General features: G+C 40.1%; 1 protein-coding gene across 4 annotated transcripts in view; it reads right to left on the bottom strand.

Moving 5' to 3' along the window:
* Positions 1-15,866, bottom strand: part of bcorl1 (BCL6 corepressor-like 1) — a 231,868-nt gene that overhangs the window by 33,861 nt on the left and 182,141 nt on the right. For all 4 annotated transcript variants that reach the window (XM_059651460.1, XM_048544497.2, XM_048544496.2 and 1 more), the window contains 3 exons: positions 11,630-12,049; positions 7,656-7,939; positions 5,851-6,126 (listed from right to left, as the gene is read on the bottom strand). In XM_059651460.1, coding sequence (XP_059507443.1) covers positions 5,851-6,126; positions 7,656-7,939; positions 11,630-12,049 — 980 coding nt within the window. The remainder of the gene's footprint in view (positions 1-5,850; positions 6,127-7,655; positions 7,940-11,629; positions 12,050-15,866) is intronic.

Genomic DNA, 15,866 nt, shown 5'->3' with positions numbered 1-15,866 from the left:
ATGCACCCTCAAATTTCTGTGACCATATACATGTCCAGCAGTCTCTTAAATGACCCCAATGACCTTGCTTCCACAACTGCTGCTGGCAACGCATTCCATGCTCTCACAACCCTCTGCGTAAAGAACCTGCCTCTGACATCCCCTCTATACTTTCCACCAACCAGCTTAAAACTATGACCCCTCGTGCTAGCCATTTCTGCCCTGGGAAATAGTCTCTGGCCATCAACTCTATCTATGCCTCTCATTATCTTGTATACCTCAATTAGGTCCCCTCTCCTCCTCCTTTTCTCCAATGAAAAGAGACCGAGCTCAGTCAACCTCTCTTCATAAGATAAGCCCTCCAGTCCAGGCAGCATCCTGGTAAACCTCCTCTGAACCCTCTCCAAAGCATCCACATCTTTCCTATAATAGGGCGACCAGAACTGGACGCAGTATTCCAAGTGCGGTCTAACCAAAGTTTTATAGAGCTGCAACAAGATCTCACGACTCTTAAACTCAATCCCCCTGTTAATGAAAGCCAAAACACCATATGCTTTCTTAACAACCCTGTCCACTTGGGTGGCCATTTTAAGGGATCTATGTATCTGCACACCAAGATCCCTCTGTTCCTCCACGCTGCCAAAAATCCTATCCTTAATCCTGTACTCAGCTTTCAAATTCGACCTTCCAAAATGCATCACCTCGCATTTATCCAGGTTGAACTCCATCTGCCACCTCTCAGCCCATCTCTGCATCCTGTCAATGTCCCGCTGCAGCCTACAACAGCCCTCTACACTGTCAACGACACCTCCGACCTTTGTGTCGTCTGCAAACTTGCTGACCCATCCTTCAATCCCCTCATCCAAGTCATTAATAAAAATTACAAACAGTAGAGGCCCAAGGACAGAGCCCTGTGGAACCCCACTCACCACTGACTTCCAGGCAGAATATTTTCCTTATACTACCACTCGCTGTCTTCTGTTGGCCAGCCAATTCTGTATCCAAGCAGCTAAGTTCCCCTGTATCCCATTCCTCCTGACCTTCTGAATGAGCCTACCATGGGGAACCTTATCAAATGCCTTACTAAAGTCCATATACACCACATCCACAGCTCGACCCTCATCAACTTTTCTAGTCACATCCTCAAAAAACTCGATAAGGTTTGTAAGGCATGACCTACCCCTCACAAAGCCGTGTTGACTGTATTTGATCAAGCCATGCTCTTCCAGATGGTCATAAATCTTATCCCTCAGAATCCTTTCTAACACCTTGCAAACGACAGACGTGAGACTTATTTTATTCCTAAGGTATCCATTACTTTGCTGAATAATTTTGATTTATAAAATTTGACCCTTGATCCGATTGAATGTCTGTATCTTGTGAAAAATTTGTGTCAGTTTTCTACTATCCTTTCAGAGGTGAAACTGCATAATGGAATGGCCTTCGGAAATCTAGAGGACACATTCATTATGGTCAACAAATACTGATTGCTACTTTTTGTTTCAGGTAGGGGTACTACACAATCAATTAAGACCCTTGTAAATTATTCCCCAAATGGGGGAATGGGTGTTAAAGGTGCTGATTTTATCACCGCCTGAGGTTTTCCAATTACCTGACACTTGTGACAAGTCTGGCAAAATACAACTACATCTGACACAGTCCAAGCCAGTCAAAATGTTTTTATATTTTGGCTTGAGTTTTCCTTACTCCCAAATGACCTTCTACTGGTAATTCATGTGCTACCCGCAACATTTCTTTTCTTTAATACAACTTGATAAACTTAATTCATTTATCATCTGCCTATGTGATGCCTTGCATTTCCTCATCAAGATATCATTTTAAAGAAAGTAACATTCTGGGATATTTTTCTTCTGCGCATGCTTTTTGATACAACTGCTTCAGTTTTTCACATTTCTGTTGTAACCTAATTAATTTCTCTTAACTAACATCCACTTTGTCCTCCAATAACAAAGTATGAAGCTGGATGAACACAGCAGGCCAAGCAGCATCTCAGGAGCACAAAAGCTGACGTTTCAGGCCTAGACCCTTCATCAGAGAGGGGATGGAGACGGGGTTCTGAAATAAATAGGGAGAGAGGGGGAGGCGGACCGAAGATGGAGAGAAAAGAAGATAGGTGGAGAGGAGAGTATTGGGGGGGGGGGGGGGGAAGAGAGAGAGAGAGAGAGAGAGAGAGAGAGAGAGAGAGAGAGAGAGAGAGAGAGAGATAGGTCAGTCCAGGGAGGACAGACAGGTCAAGGAGGCGGGATGAGGTTGGTACGTGGGAAATGGAGGTGCGGCTTGAGGTGGGAGCAAGGGATAGGTGAGAGTAAGAACAGGTTAGGGAGGCGGGGACGAACTGGGCTGGTTTTGTGATGCGGTGGGGGGAGGGGACGAGCTGGGCTAGTTTTGGGATGCAGTGGGGGAGGGGGAGATTTTGAAGCTTGTGAAGTCCACATTGATATCATTGGGCTGCAGGGTTCCCAAGCGGAATGTGAGTTGCTGTTCCTGCAACCTTCCAGTGGCATCATTGTGGCACTGCAGGAGGCCTATGATGGACATGTCGTCTAAGGAATGGGCGGGGGGAGTCATCCAGCTTCACACTTTGTTATCTTGGATTCTCCAGCGTCTGTAGTTCCCATTATCTCTCTCCACTTTGTCGTCCACCTGTTTTTGTTTTTCTCAACTATTTGATCACATAATTTGATAATTGTACTTTAATTTCTTTTTTCTTTGATTTCTCCTCCTGCTTCAACCTGTGACTTTGTGACCTTGTCATCACACCCCCAGGAAACATCCCAGGATATACATATTGTAGTACCTCAGTTGCCTGGTTTTCCACTGGGTTTTCAATGACAATAGGCAGCACTCCCACCTGTGATCCAGCTGTATCATTACCAAGGACAAATTGTATTCCTAGAGCTGAGAGTTCCTCCAGTACTCCTACCATCACTTCTCCAATTTTCAACAAACACTCCAACCTCACTTTACATAATACAGCACCTCTTGTCTCATCATGCATTATACATATTACCACCTTTTCTGGTAATGGTCCTTCTGAATTACATACCTCCTCAACTCTTACCATCAATGACTAACATGCTCCTGTATCTCTTAGAATTGTAATTTCTTTAACCACTCCTTTTGGCATATGTGTATAAATCTTATCGCCATCAAGTAAATTGTTTAAGCAGATTTGGCACTTTCTTCTCAATCAACCCCTGACCAGGTTGTACGTTCTGGTGCAGCTTTTTAGCTTCCACCGTGCTTTCCTTTACCATTTCAACAAAATTCACTGGGTCATTCTGTTTTCCCACATCTGTCTTCTTAGTGCTTTTTCTAAACCACCAACAGTGTCACTTCATGTGGCCTTTTTCATTTCAGTAATAACACCTGAGCATTTTTTTTAAACTTCTTTTTCCTCCTCATGAGTTTCCTTTTTACCCTGTGGTAAACTTTTTCCCTTACCACTCCAATTTTTGTCTGTCATAGGTCGAAATTATGTCAGAAGCCAAACATTGATTTATGAACCAACTCATAATCAATTGGCCATTTCAGCTGTGAATCTTGTAGATTTAACTCTGCTCTTCCACGCAAGTTCTCACTTCTTCAAAAGTGAATCTTTGAACTCCTCCAAAGTAATCGTCTCTTTAAGCGCATTGTATGTTTCATCTACTTTCAATGCCCTTATCCATCTATAAAAATTAGTTATTTTGATCCTTTCAAATGCAAATGTATGTTTGACTAGAGTCCCCCCTTAAATTCCTGAAGCATTGTCTGTAGGCTTGTGGCAATAGTTCATATAAAGATGGCATTTTTCACCTTCTCACACTCCCCAGATACCTCTGATAGTGATGCAAATACTTCGCTAGCTTTACCTACAAAATTTGTTTGGATCAACAATACCCTCATGGTCACCAACCCTTTCACTTTTTTAGCTGCTTTCTCAAATGAAGTGGTAGAGGTTTCTACATCCTTCTTGTTGATTTTAGGCAAAGCTTGGACATATTTAAACAGATTCCCACCAGACCTTTGACTATGATGGGATTGCTGTCCATCATAATTCTCCTCACTAAGCCAACCTTCTACCTTCACCTCTGCCCTTTAAGTTGACTCTCTCTCTAAGTGCCAATTTCTGAAGTTCAAACTCTCTCTCTTTCCTCTGCTAGGGCCTTCCTCTCCCTTTTATCATAATTCAAACTGTTTCATTTGCTTTTCTCTTTCTTTTGTCTCTAATTGAAGCTGCTTCATTTACAATTGAATTTTAGCCATTTCTAAAAATACCAATGGCATTTTCAGTAATTTTAAATGCTGCTCAATTGCACAGCGATCTCCCCTTTCCTTGCAGACACCAGCAACCCCAACACCAGCTTCTTTGCCAATTCCAACAGCTCTGTCTTGCTGAATTTTTGTACAACTTCCAAATTCACTTCTTCCCAGAAAACTTAGCGACTGAAAGAGTCATCACTACACAAGGCACACCCTGTTTAATTCAAATGAATTCAACACCAACAAATACCACTTGCAGACTTTGAGTCCAATAATCCTAAACCCAACATGGAATTGTAGATTTTGATCCCAACAAGAGCCCCCAATTTGTTATGTACCAGACCAGATCTTGTCAAAATATTTTAAGAAGGTAGCCTAAACCCTAACTTTTTCTCATTTTAAAGGCAAGTGTAAATTGTCTGTTCCCAATGCAATGCGACTGGTCAAACTACTTGGCGTTAAGCAAAACACAATTTATTCAATTACTGTAGTTAAAATACAGCCAAAGAAAGAGGAATTTGGAATAACAACTCCATTGGAAACCTAACAGAATAATCGATACAGTAACTATTACTAATTAACTGTTCCAATATTGTAACATCCCATAAACACAAACTGTTGGCAAAAAGTAAAATTCAGACACAAATTCTTGCATGTTAAGTTCTCCGATCCAGCAGGAATAAACATCAATATAAAATTCAGGCAGAGTAGCAGCTACGACACATTCACTGAAACTTTAGAGACCTCCAATAGCCTCTGCTTAAAGCTAAATCTAAGAAAAACAAAAAAAAATGCCTGGTCGGCGAGAGCTGGCTGCACCTAAGCTGTTTTCTTTGTTCTAACTCTAAAAAACCCAAAGGCCTCTCAAGCTGTTTATTCAAGCGGTCTTCAGTAGCCAGCTCTGTGCCTCTGCCATGTAACCCCTCTTCAAAAAAAAGGGACAAAATAACCTCTTGAAAGCCACAGCATCGTCACATTGCTAATAGCTATCATTTTTTATTGAAATAACTTTCAACAATAGTTCTGTAATGAACTGACTTTTTATCTTGTTTAAAACATGAACACCACAAGAGCCTAGAAAAAAGCTTATATAAATTGTTAGTCTATGGAACATTTTAAGGACAGGTCTAGTACATAGTCAGAACAATACATAATTTGTAAATATCAGAGTTACAAAGCAATCCCGAATTCTGTCAAAAATTAAATTTTGAAACTGCAAAATGTTATTTTGCTCAGTGAAGAAAATAATTGGGGCTAGCCATATTTTTAAGATAATACATGTTACAGCAAGTTTCATTATTACAAAAGAGATGATGAATTTACTACTTGAATCTGATGAAAATGGATGGAACAGAAGTGAATGCAGTTGATTTTTTCGTCCACTTTTATTTTTCCAGCATATATCAAAATGTCATTAACCTAGAATATAGGACATCAATGTAATTTAGAGACAACTCACATGTCACATGCAATTCATTCAGAGGTTCTAATAAAAATGTTAAAAATGAGTTTTGTAGGATAGGGAAGACACTGGGAAGTACAAGGTACTCCTGAGAAGATAAATAAAATAAAAAAGATCGAGTACTATGTTATTACAACTTTTACCTCATAGCCTAATCGTGCTGCTTTCTGTAGCAGTGTTTCACCAGCATTCTTATTTACTATTAATTTTCGTGTTTCAGATTGCGACTGCTGGCCCGTGGATGTCTCTGCTTGAACACATGGTGACCGTGGCACTGTTGCATATTTTACAGGAGTAGTGGAGGACGTCCGTTTTTTCCAGTGGGCTGAATGATCACATTGTTTCTTTGGTGATGGGCTCCAATCAGAATCGAGCACTAATGCTGAGCGTTTTACAGAACGTTTCTGCCTTACTTTTATCTAGTAGAAGATAATTATTTAAAAGGTCAATGGAACAAAGAAAATGATTTAATACCACAATCTTATCAAACAACTCAACTGAATGTCTTCCTTTTCATTGTACATTTAACATACAGGAAGATACGATATGGTGGTTCAGGGGTTGACACTGCTGTCTCACAGCGCCAGAGACCCAAGTTCAATTCCAGCCTTGGGTGACTGTCTGTGTGTAGTTTGCACATTCTCCGTAGATCTGCGTGGGTTTCTTCCAGGTGCTTTGGTTTACTTCCACAGTCCAAAGATGTGTGGGTTTGGTGTACTGGCCACACTAAATTTTCCCTTATTGTTCAGGGATCTGCAGGCTAGGTGGGATATCCGTGGTAAATACAGAGTTGTGGGGCTGGGTCTGGATGGGATGCTTTTGGAAGGGTAGGTGCAATTTGATGGGCCAAATGGCCTCTTTCCTCTCTGTAGGGATTGTATATGTGCCTCATGGAATAAATGCAATCAGTTATAACTGGCTTTAATACTGAATATACCATCTAATGACTTTAAATAGCAGAATCATTACACAGATAAAGATTAAAAAATAAAAGTACAATTAAAATTCAAGGTCAAATAATTACACACTAACATGCTAAACATCTGTACACCAAAACTGCCCAGCAATAACAGGTCAAGACATTAAAATAGTGTAGTTTTATTTCATTAAGATGAAAAATCTATTCTTCAAATCAAATAAATCATTTGAAAACCTCATCCATCCTTTGTGATTCAGACTAAACTATTTCTCATGCTCTACTGGTGTCTGCCAATGCCTGTAAAATTCAGCCCACCTGCTGCCATATCCTATTTCAGACCAAGTGCAATCCATTCGTTACCACTGTCTTCTCTCATATGCTTTGCTTCCAGGTTCCCAAACATTTTAGAATCAAAATTCTATCCTTTTGTTTATATTGCATCATGGCCTTACTTCTTCCCATCTCTCTAACATCATTCAGTCTAATAACCCAACTAATTCCCCATTTTCCTGACTCTGGCCTCTTATGCATCACCTATGTCCTTTATCCCATCACTGTGGATCTTCCTTTGGTTGTTCTAATATCACTGAGAGACTCTGGGTGCTTTATACAGCTGAGAAGTGTATAGTATAATTCCAATGCAAACTGAAGAATAACAATGAGCTGTTTTCACAGGTGCAGAAATATGCAACAGCAGGACTCAATTAGAACCTTCTTCACTCAAGTCCCAGTTCCATGTGATCTGACATTACTGAAATATAGTCTAGCTAACAATATATTGCTATTAATCTTAGATAAAATATTAATTGCCCAGGACCAGAAGTTCTGTAATTTCTTCATTAAACTGCTCCAACTCTCCTTGCCCCTTTAGAATTCCTTCCAGAATTCATATCTTTGACCAACCTTTTGGTTTGCCTTCCTAATTGGCCCAGCATCCATTTTTACTGATTGAACGTCTGTAAAGCAGTTTAAGGGATTTTATTCTACATGAGAAGCATCATAAAATGCAAGTTGCTTTAAGTTTCTTACCTTGTGTCTTCCTTGGTTGCTTGCACCTTCTTCTGGGGATTGGGGTCCGCTGATATGCTTTGTTTTACATTTACGTTTTCCTGATGGTTTTTCTGACTGAAACTGGCTTGGAGATTCAGGTATGTGACTCAAGTTGAGAGACCCTGTGCTACAAGACTCTTTACGTTTTCGTAAACCTCCTGACACAGGAGTACTGTGTCTGACACACAGATTCCAATCAGTACTGGGCAAATTGCCTGAAGGAGCAAGCCTCTTTCGCGGTGAAGTAGGAGGTGTCCATGTTCCTAAAATAAACACTTCAATATAGTTAGCTTGACTCAACTCCAGCTCTGTTCCATATCTGTAAGCTTCTATGAAATTGCAATCTAGTGAGGTTCCAGAATGCCTTCATTACAATACATGCTTGGCATCTGCGTAACATGATTTTACATAGCACCAAATGTGCAGCATGATGCCGTACATCACAGAGTCTCCCAAACATTTAACCCAGAGAGTTGTGAGCGCATGGAATAGTTTGCCAGTGGTAGTCGTGGAAGCAGAGTCATTAGTGACATTTAAGCGACTGCTGGATATGCACATGAACAGCAGTGAATTGAGGGGAATGTGGGTTAGGTTATTTTATTTTTGGATTAGGATTATTCCACGGCACAACATCGTGGTCTGAAGGGCCTGTGCTGTGCTGTACTTTTCTATGTTCTATGTTCTATGATTACAATCACCCTCACAATCAACAGCACTGAGGACAAGCATTGACCAATTGCACTACAGCAATTCATTGAGATTCCTGTGACGGAACTTCCCAAATTCACTACCTCTAGCATTTAGAGGGATAAGTGCAGCACGTGTATGAGAATGCCACCATTTGCGAGTTTCCCTCCAAATCATACAATATCTTGATAATATCCTGGAACTACACTACAATTCCAACAATATCACTGGATCAAAATCCTGGATATTTTCCCCAGGTGCTACAACACAAGACTACAGTAATTCAAAGCAGCAGTTCACCAATATTTTCTAAAAGGTAACTAGCAATTGACAACAATGTCACACCAAATGAAAGATTCTCTTTTAAAAACAACGCCTACAAGGTTCATGGCACCATTCTCAGTTAATCTAAAAGATGTTTATGGGTAGTATCAAACTGCAAAGCAATATTCTCAATATAATGGTCAAGTGACAATATACAGACATCATTATATGTCACAACAGAAATCCTCACATCTTCCTCCAGCAATTTCCACTCCACTACCTCCTTCTCAAGTTGGATATGGAAATTCTATCTACCCTTCTGCAAAAGAACCACTTGACTAAGGCAACTCAGTCAAATGAATAGGGCCTATAGGTGTCCCTGTACACAATACTGTTGTGGCTGAACCTTCAAAGTTTAGGCTTGTAGTAATTTGTGGCTTGAAGACAGGAATATATGATTATTTGACCAAGTGGTATGTCTGGGCATGTTTCACCAGGACAAATAAATTACAGCATGAGGGGAAGTGGGTGATAGCAATAGACTCTATAGCAACTTAAGCATGAAATAAGTAAAGTGAATGCTGATCCCCTAAAGGGTGGGAATGGCAAGTTAAATGGATAATAAAGAAATGGGAGATGTAATAAATATATATTTTGCTTCTGTTCTTCATGACAGAGAATACAAAAATATCCCAGCAACAGCTATAAATAAGGAGGTTGAAGGGAGAGAAGAACATGGTGACATTATATTCACTCAGGAAACCACACTGAGCAAAATGATGGAGCTGCAGGTTAATAAGTCTCCCCTTCTTAAGAGACCTCATCCGAGGATCTTAAGAAGAGGTGGCTGATGAGGTGATAATTGCGATGTGTGAATTTTCAAAAATTCATTGGATTCTGGATAGGTTCCGTCAGATTGGAAAATAGCAATCAAAGTCCCTCTATTCAAGAAGAAAGGAAGCAGAAAACTAGAAACTTTAAGCCATGTCTGTCATGGGAAAGATGTTAGAATCGATCATTAAGGACGTTATAATTAGATTATATTGAAATGTTGCATTTAGAAACTCTCAAGATAATCAGCAAGAGTCAGCCTGACTTTGTGAAAGGGAAAGTTTATTGATTTAAAATTATTGTAATTCTTTAAAAGTGTAACATCCACTTTGGATAAAGGAGAGCCCATTGATGTATATTGTACTTTCTGGTAGGCATTTGACAGGTTCCACATAAATGGTTATTGCACAAGTAGGAGCTTATGGTGTAGGGGCTAACGTGCTAGCATGGATAGTAGGTAGGCTGGCAAAAAACAGAACATGCATAAAGCATCTTTTTCAGATTGGCCGGACGTGATGAATGTGGTGGGCTCTCAAAAAGGGTACAGTCACTTGTAGATCAGATAAGTGATTAGGCATAAATCTGAAAGATGAAGTCTAATGTGGAAAAATATAAAATTGTGCTTTTTGAATGAACATGAATGTTGATTCAGTTAGGTGAGTCCAGAACCAGGGGACACTTTTTATTTTAATATCAGGGGTCACCCTTTAAGGAGAGTGGTAAGGGAAATTGTTTTCTCTTAGAGGGTTGCACCCTACCTCCAGAGGTGAAGGCAGATTACTGAATACTATAAAGGCTGAGGTAAACTGACTCAATTTCATAAAAGGAATCTAAGTGTAATGGGGGAGTAGACAGGAATATGGAATCTGGAACACAAACAAGATTATCCCTGATCTTGATGTAAATTGGAGCAGATTTGAAGGGCCAAATAGCCTACTTTGGCTGATTCACATGTTAAAACAATGGATATAACAGAAGATAGAATCCTTTAAAACAATACTTTTTACTTTCTTCTATGAGAAATATGCTTATATCAGTGGTTTAATTTTAATTTGTTCCTGTTTTGATATCATTATTCAACCTACAGAAGTATTCGTTCAAGGACAAAATAATTTGTTTTAGGCAGTATCACATATTGAGTTGTATTTAACGAGACACCAAATTACCAGGAACCCATGCTAAAAGAATAGTAGCAAGCTGAGCCTACAAACTGACAGCTGCATGAATTACTTTAAACAGCAGGAAATCCCACATACATGAGTTGCTAGCCAATTGGATGAATGGCAGCTCTGTAGTTCCAGCAGTGTCCGATGGAACTGTTAACCAGTACTAAGACTGCATGACAAGGGCCAGACTGGTTGGTATCTGCAGGGTGGTGAACAGTGTTGGAGCCTGGGGTTTACAAGTGGGAGAGAAGGTAATGTAACCTGGGGTGGAAGAGGTTGGCCTCCGTGGATTACAGGGACACTAAAAAGCCTCAACAGGTTCAAAGGCAGGACACCAAACACCTCCATTGAACTTCCCCTCACAACATTTCAGACAGGTCAGGGTGGGCAAGTAGGTGGTAAAAAGGCCACTGCCAGATTTTACAATGCCAACCCCAGATTTACTTCAAATCTGGCTGCGCGAAAGCTTAAAACTCAGGACAGTGTGTCAATGACTGAATGCAATAAAAGTGCCTGAATACCATGTGGCAAATAGACAACATTGTGTTTTCCCAAACTACCACAGAACTACAGAACCAAACATCAAACTTAAAGTTTGGGTCAATGCACATGGTTCATAAATTCTCAAATTTTCCACTGCCATAATCTAACAAGTTGTGACGTGCAACTGGCATATTTTGTGAGAATACTATTGAAACGCTTGCTGCAAACCTCACTTCTCTGTGAGCAGAGGGTGCTGAACTCCAAGGTTTCGCTGTATGGAGAAATAACTAAGCTTCACATTGTTAGTAACTAGAATCATTTCATGGCCAAAAAGACATCACAATGAATTCCCATGCCAGGTTTTGAACGGACTACAGTGCGAGTTGTTCACCAACAAAAGTTAGAAAACACAAGTTTTGAGAAACTGCCATCAGTCAGGATTAATGACATTCAAAACAGATTTTAAACACACATTTCATCAAGTGGTAAAACACAGAATACTCAAAAGATATTGAACTTTACCTGTAGTAACAGCTTTCCGAGTCTTTATTCCTGTGCTATCTTGATTTTCCTCCCCTTTGTATAAAAGTACTTCAGAATCCTTCTCATTTTTGAATTTCTTCCTACTGGTTCTTATTTGTGTTTTGATGGCAGGGTTCCTTTTATTACTATTTTTACAATTCCCATCAATCTCTGTTATACAACTCGAGTCAGGTGATTCCAAACTATTCTGTTCACCCACTTCAGTTATTGAGCTGCCGGTCCTTCCCACCTCATTCTCTTCTTTGGTCCCTTTATTCTCCGTTGTAGACTGCTCCCAACTTCTTGAACTCTTCTTTGCTTTTACATCATCATCCACTTCCTCATGCATAAGCTGACTTTCTTCCAATGTGCTGTCCGTCTGGTCACAGGTCACATGTACTGATGAGACACAGAAACTTTCTGAAATGCACAAATTAAACACTCCTTTGTAATGTATAAAACAATGTTAACTTACAGGTGTTTTAGAGTATGCTATTGCTGTAATCTGCGGCTGCAATGTCGAAATCATTTTCCTGTGATATTGATGGTGACTTTTTACTTTGACCATGTCAAATGCCCTTAAGGGCACTGTTAGTGGCTCACTGCATTGTTCTTGTTAATTAGCTATTGCTACAACCTTAAAACCAACATATAGATTTCACGGCGCCAATTTTCTCTCCTGCTGTCTGAACATGGCAGTTCTTGATCAGGCATGATTTCACAGGTACCAGCAGCCTTCAAACACCTTTTTTCAAATGTCCATGTGAACTTGGAAAGTTAATGGCAGGTATAAGGCAGAAGGAAACTGGTTCTCCTGGGGCAAGATTATCAACTACCTGTACTCTGGAGTTCCATTTGGCCCCAGTGGCATTCAGGACCAAGCACTGTCTCTGGATTAGCAGCCACAGTACAACTGGGCTAAATTGTACAGACATAATCCAACGCTTAATTCAAAAGTCAAAAAGTCTGTCTTTTCCATTAGGTTCTCAGTATGTATGCTTACATTAGAAATTATTAATGTACATTTGTAACATCATAGTTATGGCTTTGGAACAACTTCACTTTCTAAAACATTACTATAAACAATGAATGTTGCAAATTGATTCAGTAATCTCACCACTGAGTAATGTCAAGGATGAATTACAGTACCAGTAGGCCAGGTAAGTAGACTGAATGAGCCAATAATTAGTTGATTGACTCAAGCAGCATGTTCCTTTGGTTGTTGGTAACAGGCAGAAAACAGACTGTACTTAGTCATTCCTTACAGAATCCAAAACGACACTGATTCTGCTACTGGGCTGAACAATCCAAAGTGTGCTAATAACCATACTAACAAACAATTCAAGATAATCAGTCCAGCGCATAACATGGTTCATTTCCACTTGCTAGAAATGTCATACTTTTGGATAAATTCCTTTAGTTTGCAGATTATAAAAATGCTTGCACCATTTTTTGAATTATCCAGAAGAACCTATGGTTCTTTTTTCATTGCTTTTTTCATAGTAATGCTATGCTTCAGCCAATCAATCAGAGTAAATCAATCAGCAGTCTGATCTATTGTAGTACAAGAATTATTTTGATTGTTTGATTTGTCATTCTTGCCTTTGTCCTCATTAATGCAAGATGAAATATTTCAGGAACATGTCATTCTTATCAGCAATATTCACAATGTTTTAGCTACACGTTTCAGTGATTACCATATTCAGACACCCCGCTCCCCACATTTCAATAAAATCAGGTCAGTGGATAATTGCTACCCCATCTTGCATCCACAATGTAACCCTTAATGTTTCCAAAGTTAATCGCCCTTGCTGAAATCTGTCTTCTTTACTGCTATAATTAAATATTTTAATTAAAATATTTCTCCTGGTCCTGCTCAGGTGTAGACAAGCCAGTTTGCACAGGTACCACCTTCCCTAAAAGAGGTCCCATTGACGCAGAAATCTAATGCCCACCCTGCTACACTAGCTACTCAGGCACATATTCAATCACTCAATTCTCCTTCTTTCCTGCTTACAATCATTTAATACTTTTAAAAAAAGGGTGGTAGAAATAGACCAGAAAACTATAGACTGGCCGGTGAGTTTAACATCAGTGGTAGGGAAATTATTGGAGAAAATCAATAGTGAAGGAGTAAATTTCTACTTAAAACAGCATGGTTTGATCCGGGATACACAGCATGATCCTGTCAGAGGGAGACTGTGCCTAACAAATCTGGTGCAATTTTTCAAGGCGATAACCTCGTGTTTGGATGAGGTCAGGGCATTTGACATGGTTTATATTGATTTCAGCAAGGCCTCTGACAAGGTCCCACATGGGAACCTGATAAAGAAAGTATAAGTTCATGGGATCCAGGCTAACTTGTCAAGATAGATCCAAAACTGTCTTAGTGACAGAAGACAGGTGTTTGGCGAATCCTATGTTGGTGTGTCTGCAGATTCATTGGTGAGCTGGTTCAGGACTCAGGACTCATGGCAGAGGCAGAATGAAGACAGACTCTTTTAGTTTTTTTTTTATTCTTAGACTATTCAAAATAGTGCCAGATTGTGGGGACATCTCAAGCTTTATACTGTACAGTACTGTATTATTCATTGTAAAATACAAGTGACAAGAGATCATTCAATTCAATTCAATTCCAAACTGTCTGTGTGACTGGAGCCGTGGTGTGCAGTACAAAAGGGATCAGTGCTGGCTCCCTTTTTGTTTGTGATATTCAAAAATGATGTAGATGAGAACGTGAAAAGGATGCAAAGCAAGTTTGCAGATGACGCAAAGGTTGGCTGGGTTGTTGACAGTGAAGAGGAAGGGGTTAGGTTACAGGAAGATAGAAACAAATTGGTCAGATGAGCAGATCAGTGAAAGGTGCAATTTAACCATGATAAATGTGAGATGATGCACTTTGGAAGAAGAAACAAGAGAAGGGAGCACTCAGTGAATAGCAAGATATTATGGGGTTCAGAGGAACATTAGGATCTTATGGTGCTTGTTCACAGATAATTGAAGGTGCAGACAGGTTAATAGGGTAGTTAAGAAGGCAACAGGGTTTTAATCAATTAGTCGAGGAGTAGATTTTAAGAGTAGGGAGGTCATGCTGAAGCTGTACAGAACTTTGGTTAGACAACAGCTGCACTATTGTGTACAGTTCTAGTCACCATACTACAGGGAAGATGCGAATGCACTGGAGGGGGCAGAAAGGAGATTCAACAGGATGTTACCTCGGATACCGCACTTTGGCTATGAAGAGAGGCTAGATAAGCTTAGGTTGTTTTCTTTGCAGCAGAGAAAGTTGAGGGGTCCTAATAGAGATATGTAAAATTATGAGGGGCAAAGACAGAGTGAGTAGAAAGCAGCAGTTCCCCTTAGTTCAAAAGTCAATAATCGGGGGCATCTAGCCTGTCCAGTCTCATCAACATTTTGTGTTCCTAATGAGAAATTCCTCATTCTTCAAAATTCCAGTGTGCACAAGCTCAGTCAATCTAATCTTTGTTCATAGGTCAGTCTTGTCATTCGGGGAATCAGTCAGGTCAGAAACCTATCCCCAATTCTACCTTAGCCATTGGCACTAATATGGAACATAACCTCTGGATGATTACCCTCAGCAGAAGAATGTCCTGCAGCTACACTGTAATATCCTTTACCCTATCGCCAGGGAGGCAACATAGCATCTTGGAACCATGCTGATGGCTGCAGGAGTACCTGTTCAACCCACTAATTATGGAATCCCCTAACACTATTGCTATTCCACTATTGTTCTCCTGTCTCCTCACCCATACAGCTGCGCTGCCCATAGTACCACTAACTTTGCTCTGGATGCACTCTCCTGAGGAAACAATCGGGCTGACCAGTATCCAAAAAGAATAACAACTAACAAGCATGATTGACTCAAGGTACTCCTGCACTGCCTGTTTAGCTCTCTTCATTCCCTGCTGCCTGTACAGTTTTATCTTGTGATGTGACCACCTCCCTAAATATTCTATCCACATAGTCTCCTGCCTCGAGAATGCGCAATACTGATTTGGGCCACTGCTCAAGTCCCAAAACCTTGAGCCCAGGTTTATGCTGCTGATGATGCTTCCTCACTTGCTCATCTGGGTTACACATTGTGGCTATGACTTTACACATATGCAGAATGTACATTCCACTTGGCCGAACAACTAACATCCCATAGTTTTAAAACTATTTATTACAACTAAAATACTAGAAAACCTTTTCAGCTTTCAACAATCAGCTTCTTCCC

The sequence above is a fragment of the Stegostoma tigrinum genome, chromosome 15 (assembly GCF_030684315.1).
Source record: "Stegostoma tigrinum isolate sSteTig4 chromosome 15, sSteTig4.hap1, whole genome shotgun sequence".
Taxonomy (NCBI): domain Eukaryota; kingdom Metazoa; phylum Chordata; class Chondrichthyes; order Orectolobiformes; family Stegostomatidae; genus Stegostoma; species Stegostoma tigrinum.
This window is presented reverse-complemented; position numbering and strand designations above follow the sequence as displayed.